At 37.9% G+C, this 15,928-nt stretch overlaps 1 protein-coding gene across 1 annotated transcript in view; it reads right to left on the bottom strand.

Annotated features, from left to right (window-relative positions):
* LOC114513858 (NKG2-A/NKG2-B type II integral membrane protein-like) overlaps window positions 1-15,928 on the bottom strand; it is a 260,653-nt gene that overhangs the window by 242,116 nt on the left and 2,609 nt on the right. Inside the window, 3 exon segments of the mRNA XM_036016895.1 lie at window positions 10,397-10,500; window positions 14,685-14,762; window positions 14,764-14,837. Coding sequence (XP_035872788.1) covers window positions 10,397-10,500; window positions 14,685-14,762; window positions 14,764-14,837 — 256 coding nt within the window.

Raw genomic sequence — 15,928 nt, 5'->3', positions numbered from 1 at the left:
ATAACTATATATGGTGAAAACAAAGGTAATTTAATGCTTTTCCTTATTAAAAATGGGAAGGACAGAAAAAGTAAACTTCTGAAAGACAATTTAAATGACACATGAGCGTCAAAATAAACAAAAATTTACTGCATGATATTTGATTTGCATATATTGCAAAATGATTATCACAATAGGTTCAGCTAACATCCACCTTCTCACAGAGTCAGAATTAAAAGAAATAAAGAACACACAGGATATTCACAGTGTTTGTGTTATCCAACTACTAATCACATAGTAGCTGTCTGTGTCATCAGACCAGTGATTTTTGACATTTCACCTGTCATGACACAATTAACTAATTACTAAAACTCTGTGGCACACCCAAAAAGTATTTTTTGCTGATGTGAAAAAATGTGGGTATAATTTTGATTGACTTATGAAAAATAATACTATTACCTACTCTTTTTGCTTCAACGTGACTTTTTTAAAATATCAGGTGCCCATACTTGTATATGAAGAGATCTATCTGAAAAAAGTCCAGTTATTGCTAATGCATTGAGAATGGTTTGCATGACATTGTTGTAACATGGCAGCCAAGCACAGTGGACTGGAATGCACATGTGTGAACAATGACAACTGAACTTTTCTATTCAGTGGGGGCTGTAGACGCACTGATTGAGCATGTGTACTGCGTGGCTGTCACATTCAAAATGACTGAGGAGGTATAGAGCAATGAACCTACACCAAATTTTGTGATTAGCTTAAATATTCCTCCATGAAAACTACTCAGATGATTCAGAAAGCTTTCAAAGATGGTGCAATGAGTGAAGAGCAAGCAATAAAGTGTGGCAGAAATGTTTCAAAGATGGTCAAGAATCTGCTAAGTAACCCATGTCCTGGAAGGTCTACAACCAACAAAACACCTGAGAATGTTGACCATGTAAGGTCTGCAATCAACAAAAATGGGCAACTGACAATGCAAGATCTAGCAGCTGATCTGAGGATTCCAAAAACTATTGTGTCTTAGACTTTTTTTTTATTTTAATTGTTCTTCAAGAACAGTTTTCTGTCTTTTACTCCCATCCCAGCCCATCACCCCAACCCTCCCCACCTCCCTGCCATTTGCACCCCCCGCCTTAGTTTTTGTCCCTGTGTCCTTTATACTTTTTCCTGTACACTCTTTCCCTTTTCCCCTGAAATTCCCTTCCCTCTCCCCTCTGGTCACTGTCAGCTTATTCTCTATTTCAGTGTGTTTGGTGATATTTTGCTTAATTGTTTGTTTTGCTGTTTAGGTTCCTGTTAAAGGTGAGATCATACGGTATTTGTCCTTCTCCCTTCCTGATCAGCACTCAGTCAGCCTCAGGTGCACTCTCCCCAGGGCTAGCCTGGGGCCTCTCCCTGGGCTTTTGGTGTGGGATCCAGGCCTTCCTCAGAGCTCACTCACCCCAGGGTTACAAGTGTGGGCTCCTGGGCATCTGCATGATTCACTCTCCACAGTTTTCTGGCAAGAGGGCTTGGCAAGGTAACCTCCATTCCCATAGGTTCCTGCACACACTCTTCCCAGGGCTACAGGAACACACGCACAGGCTTCCACACTGCCTGACTGGGTGAGGAGGAGGCTGGAGCGACTGCTGCAGGAGAATTCCCCAAAGAGTGTCTCTTTTTTCACTTTTGCTTTTTGAGAAATTGCTCCTACTCAAACCCGCTGTGCCATATAGCAGCCTGGCCTCTTGCACAGCCCAATTCTCTAGCCAGACTGGGGACTATCTGGATCAGGACCCGTTAAGGACCAACTCTCAACTCTCCCCAGCGGGCATCCACAGACTCTGTGGGTGCTCAAAGCCCCTGTGTGTTGGCCACTTAGTCCTTATTCCCCTCTCTGCAACTTCAAGCAACCAGGTGGCCTCCAGTGCTGCTCAAATCTCAATTGCCTGGGGAGAGAACGGCCAACTCAGCTCTCTCCCAAGAACCCTGTGGTAGACCCAGGGGCATGGTGTCTGGGGCTGGAGTGGCCCTGGTCCCCAAGCTGGTCCCTAGGACGTTATTGTCCTGAAATACTCTGCTTACCATCTGTTCCTTCAACGTCTGCTGCAATTTTTGGTCTTCTATTTTCATATATGGTGGGGTACTGCTGGCTGCTCTGTTCCACTGTAGATCAGCTAGGTTTTTATTCCTTGTGTAGGGAAAACTGAAATCTGCTCCCTCCTGCCTTGCTGCCACCTTCCTCCTCTGTGCCTTAGATTTTGATGCAGGATCTTAGCATGGGAAAATCCCTTCAGTGGCCTCTGCTACCTGAGCAGGAGGAATATTGTGCTGCACTTGCTAATGATTGATTCAAACTGCTAGTCAACCAGATTTTCTCAAGATGGTCAAAATTGGAGATGAGCTGTGGGTCTGGGTCTGTGATCCTGAAATGAAGGCCCAGTTGTCACTATAGAAGTCACCTGGTTCTCCAAGCCTGAAGAAGGCACAGCAAAGTTGCAGGAAGGTCAAGACCGCATTAACTGTGTTTTTTCATTGGGAAGGTGTTGTCCATCTTGAGGCCAACCAATTCATAAGGAGTATTGCCTTAATGTCTTTTGTCATATGAGGGATGCAATAGGACAAAAACAGAAGCAGCTATGGGCTTCTGGTGATTTCAGCTTCATCACAACAATGTGCCTGCTCATGCATCAGATCTCCTACAGAGTTTTTTTGGTGAAACAAATCACCCAGGTGACTCAGCACCCTATAGCCCAGATATGGCACCCTGCAACTTCTGAATATTCCAAAAACTAAAATCACCTTTGAAAGGGAAGAGATTTCAGACCATTGATTAGATTCAGGAAAATGGAATGGCACATTTGATGAAAAATCAGAAAGGATTTTGCAGAGTATTTTGAACAGTGGAAGAGGTTCTGGGAGAACTGTGTAAGGTCCCAATGTACCTGCTTTGAAGAAGACTGAGACATCATTGTCATTTGTACAAGATTTCTTATATCTACTATTTTATTTAATAAGTGCCCCTATTTTTCATATTACATGGCTGGATACTTTCTGAATTTCTGTGCCAAAAATTAACCAATCAGACACAAACTTATTACGCAACATGATCAAGAAGATTAAATTCTAGTAGTGACCTGTATATTTATTGTTGAAAGAAGTGCATTCACACAGGACGGGTATTGTTGTGTTGGCTATTGTCATTTTTTACTTTGACAGTCTAAGGGAAAAGAGGTCAGTGTCCCTTACTAAACCGTCAGGTATTGCATGTTTTAAAGAGTCTTGCATAACTTCTGTTTAATATCTCTGAGAAAGGCTATTGTGGTATCACAGAGCTTTTTCCACTCTCCTTTAATCATGAAGCTCCTGAAATTAAATCATTGGATGGAATGCAGCATTGAAGCTATCCATATGTCACTGAAGGATTACAACATTTGCAGTATCATGTTCATGAAATGAAAAGAAAGACATGTCAACTTCCAATTATAGTGTCCTACCAAAAGTATTCAGTAAAATTCCTTTAACTCTCTACCTTTAACCACTGACATGGTCTGCTCCTGACACCCTACCATCAACATTGTCATGACTCGATGGTCTAACACCATCAAAAACTAATAACCCTCTATCTGACATAGTCACAGAAGTTCATCACCAACCTAATGGTATGTCCCAATCCCTATGTCATTCAACTCAAATCATATCATCACGTAGGCATTTTATCATCTCACATCATCAAGTGGAAAAGGAGGGTGAGTACAGCACAGTACGATATTTTGAGAGAGAGGAAGAGATCACATTAACAAAACTTGTGTTACTTTATATTGTTATAATTGTTCTGTGCTATTATTATTATTGTTAATCTCGTAATGTGCCTAATTTATAAATTATGCTTTATCATAGGTGTGTACATATATAGTACACAATAGGGTTCAGTAGTTTCCATGGATTCTGGCATCTCCTGGGAGTCTTGTAATGTGCACCCTGCAGACACTGGGGAAACTACTGTGTATCTCACAGCAGGGTTAGCAATAGTCATGTTGTACTTACATCATTATACTTATTTAATTTAGAGCTGAACTTTGACATTTTGACCACCTTCTTTTAATTCATTGTCTCCCTAAACCCTCACCTTTGGAACCGCTAGTCTGATCTCTTTTCATATGATCTGTTTTTCTTGTCATTTTTGGATTTTGCATATGAGATCATACAGGATATTATGACCATAGCTTTATAGTATAGCTTGAAATCAGGAAGTGTGATATGCCTGCTTGGTTCTTTTTTCCTCAGATGTACTTGTCTATTCAAAGCCTTTTGTAGTTTCATATACATAGGAGTGGTTTTTTTCCCACTTCTCTAAAATCTGTCTGTGGAATCTTGATAGGGATTGCATTGAATATATAGACGGATTTTGGTAGTATTGTCAATTTAAAACTATTAATTCTTCCAGTATTAATTCTTCCACATGAACATGGAGTACCTTTGATTTATTTGTGTCTTCAATTTCTTTCATCAATATCTTGTCATTTTCTACAGAGAGATCTTTCATCTCCTTAGTTAAATGCATTCTTAGTATTTTACTGTCCCTGAGTCTATTGTAAATGGAATTTCTTTATTCCTCTGGCAGAAATTTTGTCATTAATGTATGCAATAGTACTGCTTTTGTTGCAGTATATACCTTCTAGGCCCAATATTTTGAGTTTTTATCATGATAAATGTTAAATTTTGTCAAATGCTTTTCTGCATTAATGGTGATAATCACATAATTCTTTTCTTTCATTCTGTTAATGTGACATCACATTAATTAATTTGCCTGTGTTAAACCATCCTTGCATCCCAGGTGTAAATCCCATTAGATCATGGTGAACCATCTATTAATGTGCTGGGAAATTGGATTGTTAGCATTTTATTGAGAATTGTTGCTTTTAAATTTATAAGGGATGTAGAAAACTACAAGGGATCTTGTAGTTTTCTAGTCCAGTAGTGCCCTTCTACAGTTTTGGTTTCAGGATCATGCTGGCCTCATGAAAAGAGTTTGGGAGCGATCACTCCTATTTAATTTTGGAAGAGCTTGTGAAGAGTTGGTGTTGATTCTCTTTTACATGTTTGGTAAAATTTTTCAGAGAAGCCATATGGTCTGGGTTTATCTTCATTGGGAATTTTTTATTACAGATTCAATCTCCTTACTAGTAATTGTTCTATTTGAATGTCTGTATTTTCTTGATTTAGTCTTGATAAGTGCATATTTCTAAAATATCTCTACTTTTTCAAATTGTGCAGTTGTTGGCATACAATATTTCATAATAATCTTTTATGACCCTTTTAATTTCTGTGGTTTCCATTGTAATATGTTCTTGTCATTCATAATTTTGTCATCTTGGGTCCTATCTCTTTTTTACTTCATTAGTCTAGCTAAGGGTTTGTCAGTTTTGTTTATTTTTTCAAAGAAGCAACTCTCAGTTGGTTTAATCTCTATTGTTTTTCAGTTGTCAGTTCATTTATTTCTGATCTAATATTTATTTTCTGTCTTCTGGTGACTTTGTGCTTGGTTTGTTCCTTCTAGTTTCCTAAGACATAGAGGTAGGTTGTATGACAGGAACTGGGTTCATTTTATAACGTTTCCTATAAAAGAATTCTTCAGTCTCTGTGGGCATTAGTACTAAAAAGTGCCATTAAAAATATGATAGTATTGGAGCTTATTACCCTAAGTGAAATCAGAAAAAGACAAATACCATATGCTTTCACTTTTGTGTGGCATCTAAAGAACAAAATAAACTTATGAACAAAATAAAATATGGGCATTGATACATGGAACAGTTGGATATCTGTCAGAGGGGAGGGGTGGTGGAGGGGACTGGATGGATAAATGTGAGGAGATAAGCCAATGAACCTGTGTGCATAACCTTGAACACAGGGAACACAGCGATCAAGGTCAGAAGGAATGGGGGTGGGGGCTGGGTGAGGTGAGCAAAGAGGGGAGGATTGGGGACATCTGTAATAGTGTAAAAATAAAAATATATTAAGAGGGTGGAAACAGGGGCAAAAGGTGGAGAGAGCTAGGGTGGTAGGAAGGCGTCGGGGGGGAAAGGCAGAAAACTGTATTTGAGCAACAATAAAAATGTTAAAAAAAGAGACAAATCAGAACTGTAAAAAAAGTTAAGAAGAAAATAAAAGGATGAACAATTTATATATATATATATATATATATACACACAGTACTTTTATATAAAGTGTTCCAGGAAACAGAAAAAGAACAATGCTTTCCAATATATCTTTGATAATAAAAACTGCTCAATATTAACTGACCATAGAGGTATGGGTTTATTTCTGGTTCCTCTATTCTGTTCCATTGACCTATATATCTCCTCTTATGCCAGCACCAGAATGTTTTGATTACAGTGGCTTTTTAATGTACTTTGATATTAGGTATTGTGATTTCTTCTACTTAGTTCTTTCTCAAGTACGGTGCAGCTATTTGGGGCCATTTGTCATTCCATATAAATTTTTGAAATGTTTGTTCCATATCTTTGGAATATTCCATTGTATTTTAATGGAAATTGTGTTGAACAAAGGGGGCAAAAGCATAAAAGAAGTAAAAATGGCCTCTTCAACAAATGTTGGGAGATTTGGACAGTTATATGCAAAAAAAATGAAACTTGACCAGCAACTTAAAACCATACACAAAAATAAACTCAAAATAGATAAAACACTGAAATATAAGTTGCAACACCATAAAAGTCCTAGAGGAGAACATAGGAAGGAAAATCTCAGTCTATGCAGCAATATTTTCACCAATATGTTCCCTAGAGCAAGGGACATCAAAAAATGAATAAACAAATAGGACTTCATCAAAATAAAAAGCTTCTGCATGGCTAAAGGAAACATCAGCAAAATGAAAAGGGAACCAACCATAGGAGAAAATATATTTCCCAATGATACCTTGGACAAGAGTCTGACCTCCACAATATATAAAGACCTCAAAGGACTCCACTGCAGGAAGACAGACAACCCAGTCTAATAATGAGCAAAGGACTTGAAAAGACACTTATCCAAGAAGGACATACAGAGTGAGCAGACACACATGAAAGGATGCTCAGCATCACTAGCCCTTAGAAAGATGCAAATTAAAACCACAGTGAGATACCACTTCACACCATTCAGAGTGGCCATCATAAACAAATCAACAAGCAACAAGTGCTGGCAAGTCTGTGGAGAAAAGGGAACCCTAGTACATTGTTGGTGGGAATGCAGACTGGCACAGCCACTGTGGAAAACAGTATAGAATTTCCTCAAAAAACTAAAAATGAAGCTGCCTTCTGACCTGACAATTCCACTGCTGTGATTATACACTAAGAATCCCAAAACACCAGTTCCAAAGAACCTGTGCACCCCAATGTTCATAGCAGCACAATTCACAGTAGCTAAGTGCTGGAAGCAACCTAAGTGCCCACCAGTAAATGAGTGTATAAAAGAATCTAAAGAGACATTGAAACAAAGCAAAAACTGACAATAACCAGAGGGGTGGGCGTAGAGGGATAACAGGGGAAAGAAGGGGAAGGGTCATCAAGGAACATGTATAAAGCACCTATGGACAAAGCCAATGGTGGGTAGGATTGCCAGTGGGAGGTGGGTGGGATGGTGAAAGTGGTGGTGGGAAAAGGGAGACAACTGTTCTTGAACAACAATAAAAAAAATACATAAATAAAAACTGTCAAGTACATAACATAAATAAAAACTCATTCAGAACTCTTTATGAACAAAGATTAAAAAGCAACTTAATATAAATGTAATAGATGGACTGAAATTTAAAGAAGGACAAAACAAAATGATTATTGAGCCTTTAATTTAGAAATGCAAGATTGGTTTAATATTTGAATGAAATTAAGATAGTTTATTTCATAAACTTTATACACAGAAAACATTTATCATTCTGAATGGAATAATAATAAAAATGGAACAGCAATCCAATGTAGAAATTATTAGAAAAATAGCAATATTATGGAATTGCTTTAATATATGAAAAGTATAAGGAAAATTTTAAAACAAAACTCAACTTTATGATGAAATATTTAAATATTTTTTCTAAAAGAGAGAAGGATCCATACAGAGCTTTTACTCTCCATACTATCCAACACTGGAAATAAAACCCCACTTTGTGGTAATAAGTCAAGGCAATGAAAAATTGTACCAGGGGAAAAGAAATTAAATAAATGTTTACATAAAGTATTCAAAGGAATATATGTTTGAAATGATAAAACTAATACAACAAAATTAACACATAAACCTCAATTGTATATCTTTTTAAAGTAGCAAAATTTACTAAAGAAACATTTTAAAGTATGCTATTTATATAATCGTGACTATGAAATACCAATATTGATATTTCTTTAAGACTTCAACAGGAAAATTAAGAATATATAGTAAAGAAATGAAAGAAAACCAAGTATACGGGAAAAGAAAGCATGATTTGACTGGAAGGGTCAATATTCTCAATTGCTAATCTTTATAAATTGCATGCAGTGATTTCTTTAAAGTTTACATTCAGCCCTAGCTGGCATAGCTCAGTGGATTGAGAGTGGGCTTCGAACCAAATTGTCACAGGTTGGATTCCCAGTCAGGGTACATGCCTGGGTTGCAGGCCATGACCCCCAGCAACCGCACACTGATGTTTCTCTCTCTCTCTCTATCTCCCTCCCCTCCCTCTCTAAAAAGAAATAAAAATAAGATGTTAAAAAAAAGTTTACATTCAGTCCTAAACATAACCTCAAGTCTTAAAGCCTTACTGAGGTGTGATTACCACACATACAGCTCATGCATGTAGAGTGTGCATATCAGTGATTTTAAGTACATTCACAGAGCCTTGCAGCTACCACCACTCTCAGAATTTGGAAAGTTTGCAGCCCCCTAAAGAAGCAGTGAGTGAACCAATCAGTAGTCATTTCTTATTCCCACATACCCTCAGGCCTCTGTTGGTTTGCTGTTCTTGATATTTCACTTAAACTGACTCACACAACATGTGATCGTCTAGAAAAGTTGAATGTCACAAACATAATGTTGAACAGAAAATGACAGACACTGAGAGAAAGTATATCTGCACTTTTGGATGTGTGTATTATTTTCCCGTGATGCTTATGGAATTTATTTTCATTATTAGAATAATTCATTAGAAGACTTAAGTAATCATAACATTATTTCCATTTCATGAAAAAGAGTCACCCAGGAGAATCCAAGTCTTAACGCAGAAACCTATGCTTGCAAATAGATACTTTTAAAGATCCACAACTACTTGATGCAGAGCCATATCGGTATAGCATCACACAGTTTCCGTTACCAGATGACTGTTCTCCGATCCTACAATGGAGAAAATGCACAATTTTGTTCTTATGTTGTATGAGGGAAATCCCTGAAACAACAAGCAGCATCTTCTATGAAAGCATAATAGAATATTTTACAAATAGGCAGTGATATTTTCCACATAATACAGTAAGAGTTGTGTTGGGGACTCCCCTGCCTGGTTTCAGAAACTATAACCCCTAGTGACTAAGGCTGAGCAAAAAGACCTTGGGACCACAAGCAACTAAGGAGACAAAGCTTATCCCCCAGGCAGGAGCACCGCCTCTGTCCACTTTCTATTCACCCTGCTTGACCCCAGGCGGATGACTGGTTAGCCAATGATGGGTGAGAATCTTCAAGGGAGGGATGACCTAAGACAAGCATGATTACAGAGGCACCCTCAGGGAAGGACTAGGGGGGTCTTTAAAAAAAGGGGGTGATGGACCCTCACCCCTCTGGTTTAACATAGCCTGAGTCCTCCTCATTCTGTCTGTGAGAAGTCTCCCAATCTCCTGGCTGCCTTCCTTCTTCCCTTGCCTGAATTAAGCCTAAAACAGTGCCTCAAGCCTGAAACAATGCCTGTGCTGGAAAGGGCAGGTTCCCTGGGGCAATCAGGCCAAGGGAAGAATGCATAAAATCCTATGAAACCTACTTTGTTAATACCCTCAATTTAAATGATAAGGGTCCAAGCATAGAATGAGTTTGTTTTCCCAAAATTTTGTAGCCCTCTAGTTAACTGACACTGACTCAGAATAAGCCTTCAGAGTTCTTTGTATGTTATCTATTGTTTGATCCTAGTGCCTGACAATGATTGAGGAGCTTTATCTATATTCCTGTGTCACCTGAACCCAATAAAAGCCCATTGAGGAAGAGGCTCCTGGCCTTTGGGGGGTGGGGGTACCTGTGGATGGAGTGCCCTCCCCCACGGAGATGGTTATTAAGAAAACGAAGTAGTCATTCTTAATATTTACATCAACATTTCATTAACTCTGAATATCATGCTCACAATTCAACTTAAATAAAGGTATTAATAAAACTCTTCTGAATTGTTCTCTTTTATGTTTTCTTTTTATGTAGCACAAAATTAAAAAAAAAAACTCACTCTAGTGTGGGAGTTGAACCATTTATCAACATCCATGGATGATCACTGCTTCTACGAAAAATTCCAATCCATGATGATACAAATGACAGGGAACTCAGAAATTTCTACCCCAAAATTAAAAAAAATAATAATAAATAATCATTCTGAAAGTTTGCATTGTATTTTTAAGATGCATGTAGTGTATTGTGTCACAGGATCCTTTATTTAGAAAACAAAATGAGAGTTTTGGATCCTAATTTAATACAAAGATATTAAGAGTTTATTAAAGATGCATTAAAATCAATTTTCATACAGTCAAATTTTCATTTTGATTTAAAATTAACTCCTAAACATTTATGCATCATAGTTTCATTTTTCCTCTTAGGTTGATAAGGAACATTCTGCTATATATATTTTAGTTGTTACCCATGTTGACAAATCTAACACCACAAGGTTTTAAATAAGTTTCTGAACATTTATATAATGTACTTGATTCTATAACTAAACCCATGTAGTTTTTTGCTGTTTTTCATAGATCTAGTTTTTAAAATATTAAGGCATTGTAAATAATAAATAAAAGAGAAGATGGTGGCATAAGTAAATACAGCTTGCTGCCTCACAAAATCATATGAAAATGACAGCTGAATGACAGAAACCAATCACTCAGAACCACTAGATGTACTTGAATGGAAGTCTGACAATTATGGAATTAGAAAGCACATCCATCCAGACTGGTAAGAAGGGTGGAAATGCTGAATGGACTGGTGCCACATCCACATATTGTGGATAAAATTTCAGGAGGGATCTTTCAGGAGCAAGGAGTCCCAGACCCACACCAGACTCCCTTCAGCTTAGGGTCCCAGTACCAAGGAGAAAAGTGCCATAACTTCTGAATGCAAAAACCAGCAGGAATTGAGTCAGAGGAAGAACTTCTGGAGTCCTAAGCAGTTCTTCTTAGAGAACCCACACAAGAACTTACACAGACTCACTCCTTCTGAGCTCCAGCACTATGGCAGCAGCTTTAGAGGCACCAGTGGCATATGGGGAGGGACTGGAATGGCTCACATCAAAGCAAAAGCCGGGGGTTCAGCTTTCTCCAAGATAGATATGTGGGCAGAGCCAAAGAACTGGGAGGTGGGTGCCACATCTGAGACTCAATTGATCTAGCTAATGTTTGCCCATCCCTACACATCATCTGAGGTTACATCCCAACCAACTTATAGCTATTAACAGTGGCTTGAATTGTCTCATGCTTCACAACTTCCTAAATCTTTCCAAACAAACAATAGCTGGTATCAGTGAACCCCAGCTCCCTCCTTTTCCTGCCCCATACCACACCTCTTGCAAAGTAGTCACAGGCATTGTACTAGCAGCAGCCAGCCTAGATTACCATCTTGGCTGCATCTGGGAATCCCAATCCCAGCAGAGTTAGTAACCATTTCATATTGCTCTATAGCTCAGTCAGGACGGCCCTGGGCCAAGCAGAGGTGGGGGCAGAACTTGGCACATACCACCCAGGAAACCCATAGACTTGTGCACTCAGTGGACAGCTATAGATCATGTTGGAGCACCACCACCCTGCCTCTGCATACCTGATCCTCCACAGAGGGAAGAGGTTGGTTCAATGGTAACAGCTAGTCCTTCCAGCTGACTGCCCTGGGTAAATCCCTCCATTGACTTGCCAAAAGGACCCAAGTCTCAACTGCAAGAGGAGGGTCCACATGAAGGCCACACTCTGAGTACCTAGATTATTTGATAGGGGATACAATGCCACTGGACCCTACAGGATACCTACTACACTAGGCCACACTACCAAGAGTCAAAGAAGCACTACCTAATGCATAGAAATAAACACAAGGAGGCTGCCAAAAAGAAGAAACAAAGGAAAATGGCCCAGATGAAACAACAGATACAAACTGCAGAAAAAGAACTAAACAAAATAAAAATAAGCAATATGTCAGATACAGAATTCAAAACACTGGTTATAAGGATGCTCAAGGAACTTAGTGAGGACCTCAACAACACGAAAAGATCCAGTCAGAAGTAAAGCATACATGATTGAAATAAAGAACAACTTACTGGGGAACGACAGTAGAGTGGATGAAGCCAATACTCAAATCAATGATTTGCAGCATAAGGAAGCAAAAAACAACCACACAGAATGAGAAAAAATAAAAAAAAAAAAATGAGCATAGTATAAGCTGCCTCTGGGACAATATCAAGAGCTCTAACATTCACATCATAGGGATGCCAAAAGGAGAAGAGAAACAGCAAGAAATGGGAGATCTATTTGAAAAAATGATAAAAGAAAACTTCCCTAATTCGGTGAAGAAGACAGACATGCAACTGAGAAAGTGCAGAGTCCTAAACAACAAGGATGTAAAGAAACCTACTCTAAGATGAATCATAATTAAAATGCCAAGGTTAAAGATAAAGAGACAGTCTCAAAAGCAGCAAAGAGAAAAGCAGCTAGTTACCTAAAGGGGAGTTCCCATAAGACTGTCAGCTTATTTGTCAAACAAATTTTGCAGGCAAGAAGGGATTGGCAAGAAGTATTCAAAGTCATGAAACTCAGGGTCCTACAGCCAAGATTGCTTTACCCAGCAAAGCTATCATTTAGAATTGAAGGGCAGAGGAAGTGCTTCCCAGATAAGAATAAAATAGAGGTGTTCATCATGATCACACCCTTATTATCTGAAGTGTTAAAGGGACTTATTTAAGAAGAAGATGAAAAAAAAAGAAAACACAGAAGATCAAACTGTGAACAAAAATGGGAATAAATATATGTCTATCAACAATTGAATCTGAAAAGCAACAAGAGTAGAGAGAGAGTCGAGGTTATAGAGAACATTTTGATGGTTGCTAGATTGGAGGGTGGTGTAGGGGAATGGGAAGAAGAAGTAGGAGAATTAAAATCTACAAAAATGTAGTTACATTATAGTCATGGGGATTTAAAGTACAATATAGTAAATGGAATAGTTAAAGAGTTTATAGTTGCAACCCATGGATATGAACAATGTTTTGGGGGCTGGCCTGTGAGAGACAGGGGGCTGGATGGAGGGAGGCAAAGGGGAGAATATTGAGACAACTGTAATAGCATAATCAATAAAAAATAATTAAGCTAATAAAAGACACTAAATGTAAAAAAAACTGTTTGAGGGCCCTGCACCATTCTTTGAGCAGATAAGCCCTGAAGGGATCTTTTTGTGTTTGTGGAATCGAATGGTCCAGGTGTCAGACACTCATTTTTCTGAAGACTGCAGGTATAAAGCCTGTAACTAATAAAAAACACAACTCAAAGAGAACCCTGAAAGATGGAAAGAAGAAGGAAAATAATTTGGTACACCAGGATTAGGGAAAAACAGTGTGAGGGGGTATCTTATACTCCCACCCAACTGAAAGTGACTGAGGCCTGATGCTTCCCAGACTCTACCTAACAACAGGGGGTGGTGAAGGAAGCCATCCCCCCTCTGCTCTGCAGAGGGAAGCCTGCCCAGCAACTCCTGGCAGACCTACTGGGTGATTCCTCAGGACTCCTGCTAACAAAAGGAAGCAGAGCAAGTGCCTCTCCTTTCCCTAAGAGAAACCAGGGTAGGTGGGTTGGAGGTGGGACCAATGAAGCGGATTTTATGACTAAAAGAAGTGGACTTAGAAAGGCTCTTCATCCCTGATGGCGTGAGACTCCCATCCCCAATGAAAGACATCAGATAGATGAATATTAAAATGTTACATTCACATAAGTCAGCAGTGTAAATTAACTAACAGCAGATAAATACAATATAGATACAAGGCAACAATAGCATATGAGAGTGAAAAAAGACAGGAAGAAAAATGTCTACTGTAGGATTTCACTTATATGAGCTTCAAAAACAAGCAGAGACTCTATAGTATCAAAGTCAGCCCAGGGGGTGAGTGTGAGGGAGGAGAGGAGGGGAGAGAATTGGTCCTCAGGAGCAGGGCTGTGGAGGACTGCCCACTGTATTTGGTGATCTGGTTTGTAATCACATGGTTCCATTCCCTGTGTAGCCAATGTGCTCAACTGTGATGTAGTTAGTGTCCCTCACATAAGGTAAAATTAAATAGCCAAGTTTATTTTAGAAACCAAGCATATACAGAAGCACAGTTTTCTATGAAAAGCAAATGTGCATTACTGGTATACAGTATGACAAAATATTATAAAGTCAAACAATGGAATATTAGAAGGCTTTAACTAGCTGTAAATATGTACAAAAATATGGATGGATGCTATAAATGCAGTATTGACTGAAACAAGCCACTAATGAAGTATATGAAATGTTTGATATCTCACCCTTTCTTCTTCATTATCTGTGTAGGCCAGGCTAGAGTTCTCAGAAACACAGGCCTTCAAACTCTCAGTCCATGTTCTTATCTTCAGTGCTGACGTAATAGCAGTTGTTGGATTGTGTAAACCACTCTGGTGGACAATGACTACAAGAATATGCTGAGGAAAGATTATGAATTATTACACAATAAACTTGAAATTAGAAAAAATAGGTTACATAATTGCACAAGTATAAACACATATTTACATAATGTATCTACATATCCTCACAGGCTTGTACATATAATGCAAATTATGCTTATACACAGTAAAGTCAGCCACTCACCCCTAATCTATGTAAACACACACACAAAAATAGCCACTCTGTACATGTCCAAGAGTCATTGAATGAAACCACTTCTTAAGAATAGTTAAATTACTTAATTTTCATATTATAACAGTGGGAAGTTTGAGCTGATAAGCAACAATGGGTTTGGAGATTTTAAATGAATATTTCTTTATATCGTTTCATAAAAAAACAGTCTTGCATACATACTATTTATGAACACTTATACCCCATTTTATAAGTCTCATTCTCCCCCCAAATTTGTTATCATTTTTGCCTAGCTTAAGACAGAGACAAAAATATGAACTGTGCTAATACGAGAACTTTGAAAATTATGTACCTTTCTGGACCTTTGTTATTGGTGAGAAATAGTTCTTCTTCGTTGTGGCAAGAGCTACAAAAATGAAAGTCATTCTTAAAAATTAATCTAAACAAATCAAAGCACTTTGAAATGCTATGTTTTGTTTAGAATAATCTGCAATAGAATTTATTTTACCAAGAAAAGTTAATGAAGTAATAACCATTCAGGGCAAAATATATTAAACTTCTACAGAAAAAAATCACTATCTCTTAACATTATTTTGTTTAACCAATCTCAAAATAAATTTATATTTCTAAGGTCTTCCAGTCTTCAAAAGCATGTGTTTGAGTTATAAAGTTAGAACATATGAATGCATATAAAATACTCTCTATAATCATTATTAGTCATGAATTTAGCAAATTCAAAGTAAACATTCTATATTTAGTCTAATTGCATAATTTAAATGAGAGTTCTACAATATTATGAAATATTTACAGACATTGATGAATATTATAGTGAAAAGTTCCATATAATCTTACAAAATTCACTTACATTGATAAAGACTTTTGTTATGTATATATGTGTATTTATAAAATACTTTCTAAAATTATTCTGATATTTATA

The sequence above is a fragment of the Phyllostomus discolor genome, chromosome 2 (genome assembly GCF_004126475.2).
Source record: "Phyllostomus discolor isolate MPI-MPIP mPhyDis1 chromosome 2, mPhyDis1.pri.v3, whole genome shotgun sequence".
NCBI classification, from domain to species: domain Eukaryota; kingdom Metazoa; phylum Chordata; class Mammalia; order Chiroptera; family Phyllostomidae; genus Phyllostomus; species Phyllostomus discolor.
The sequence above is the reverse complement of the archived record's forward strand: the minus strand, read 5'-3'. Positions and strand labels throughout refer to the sequence as shown.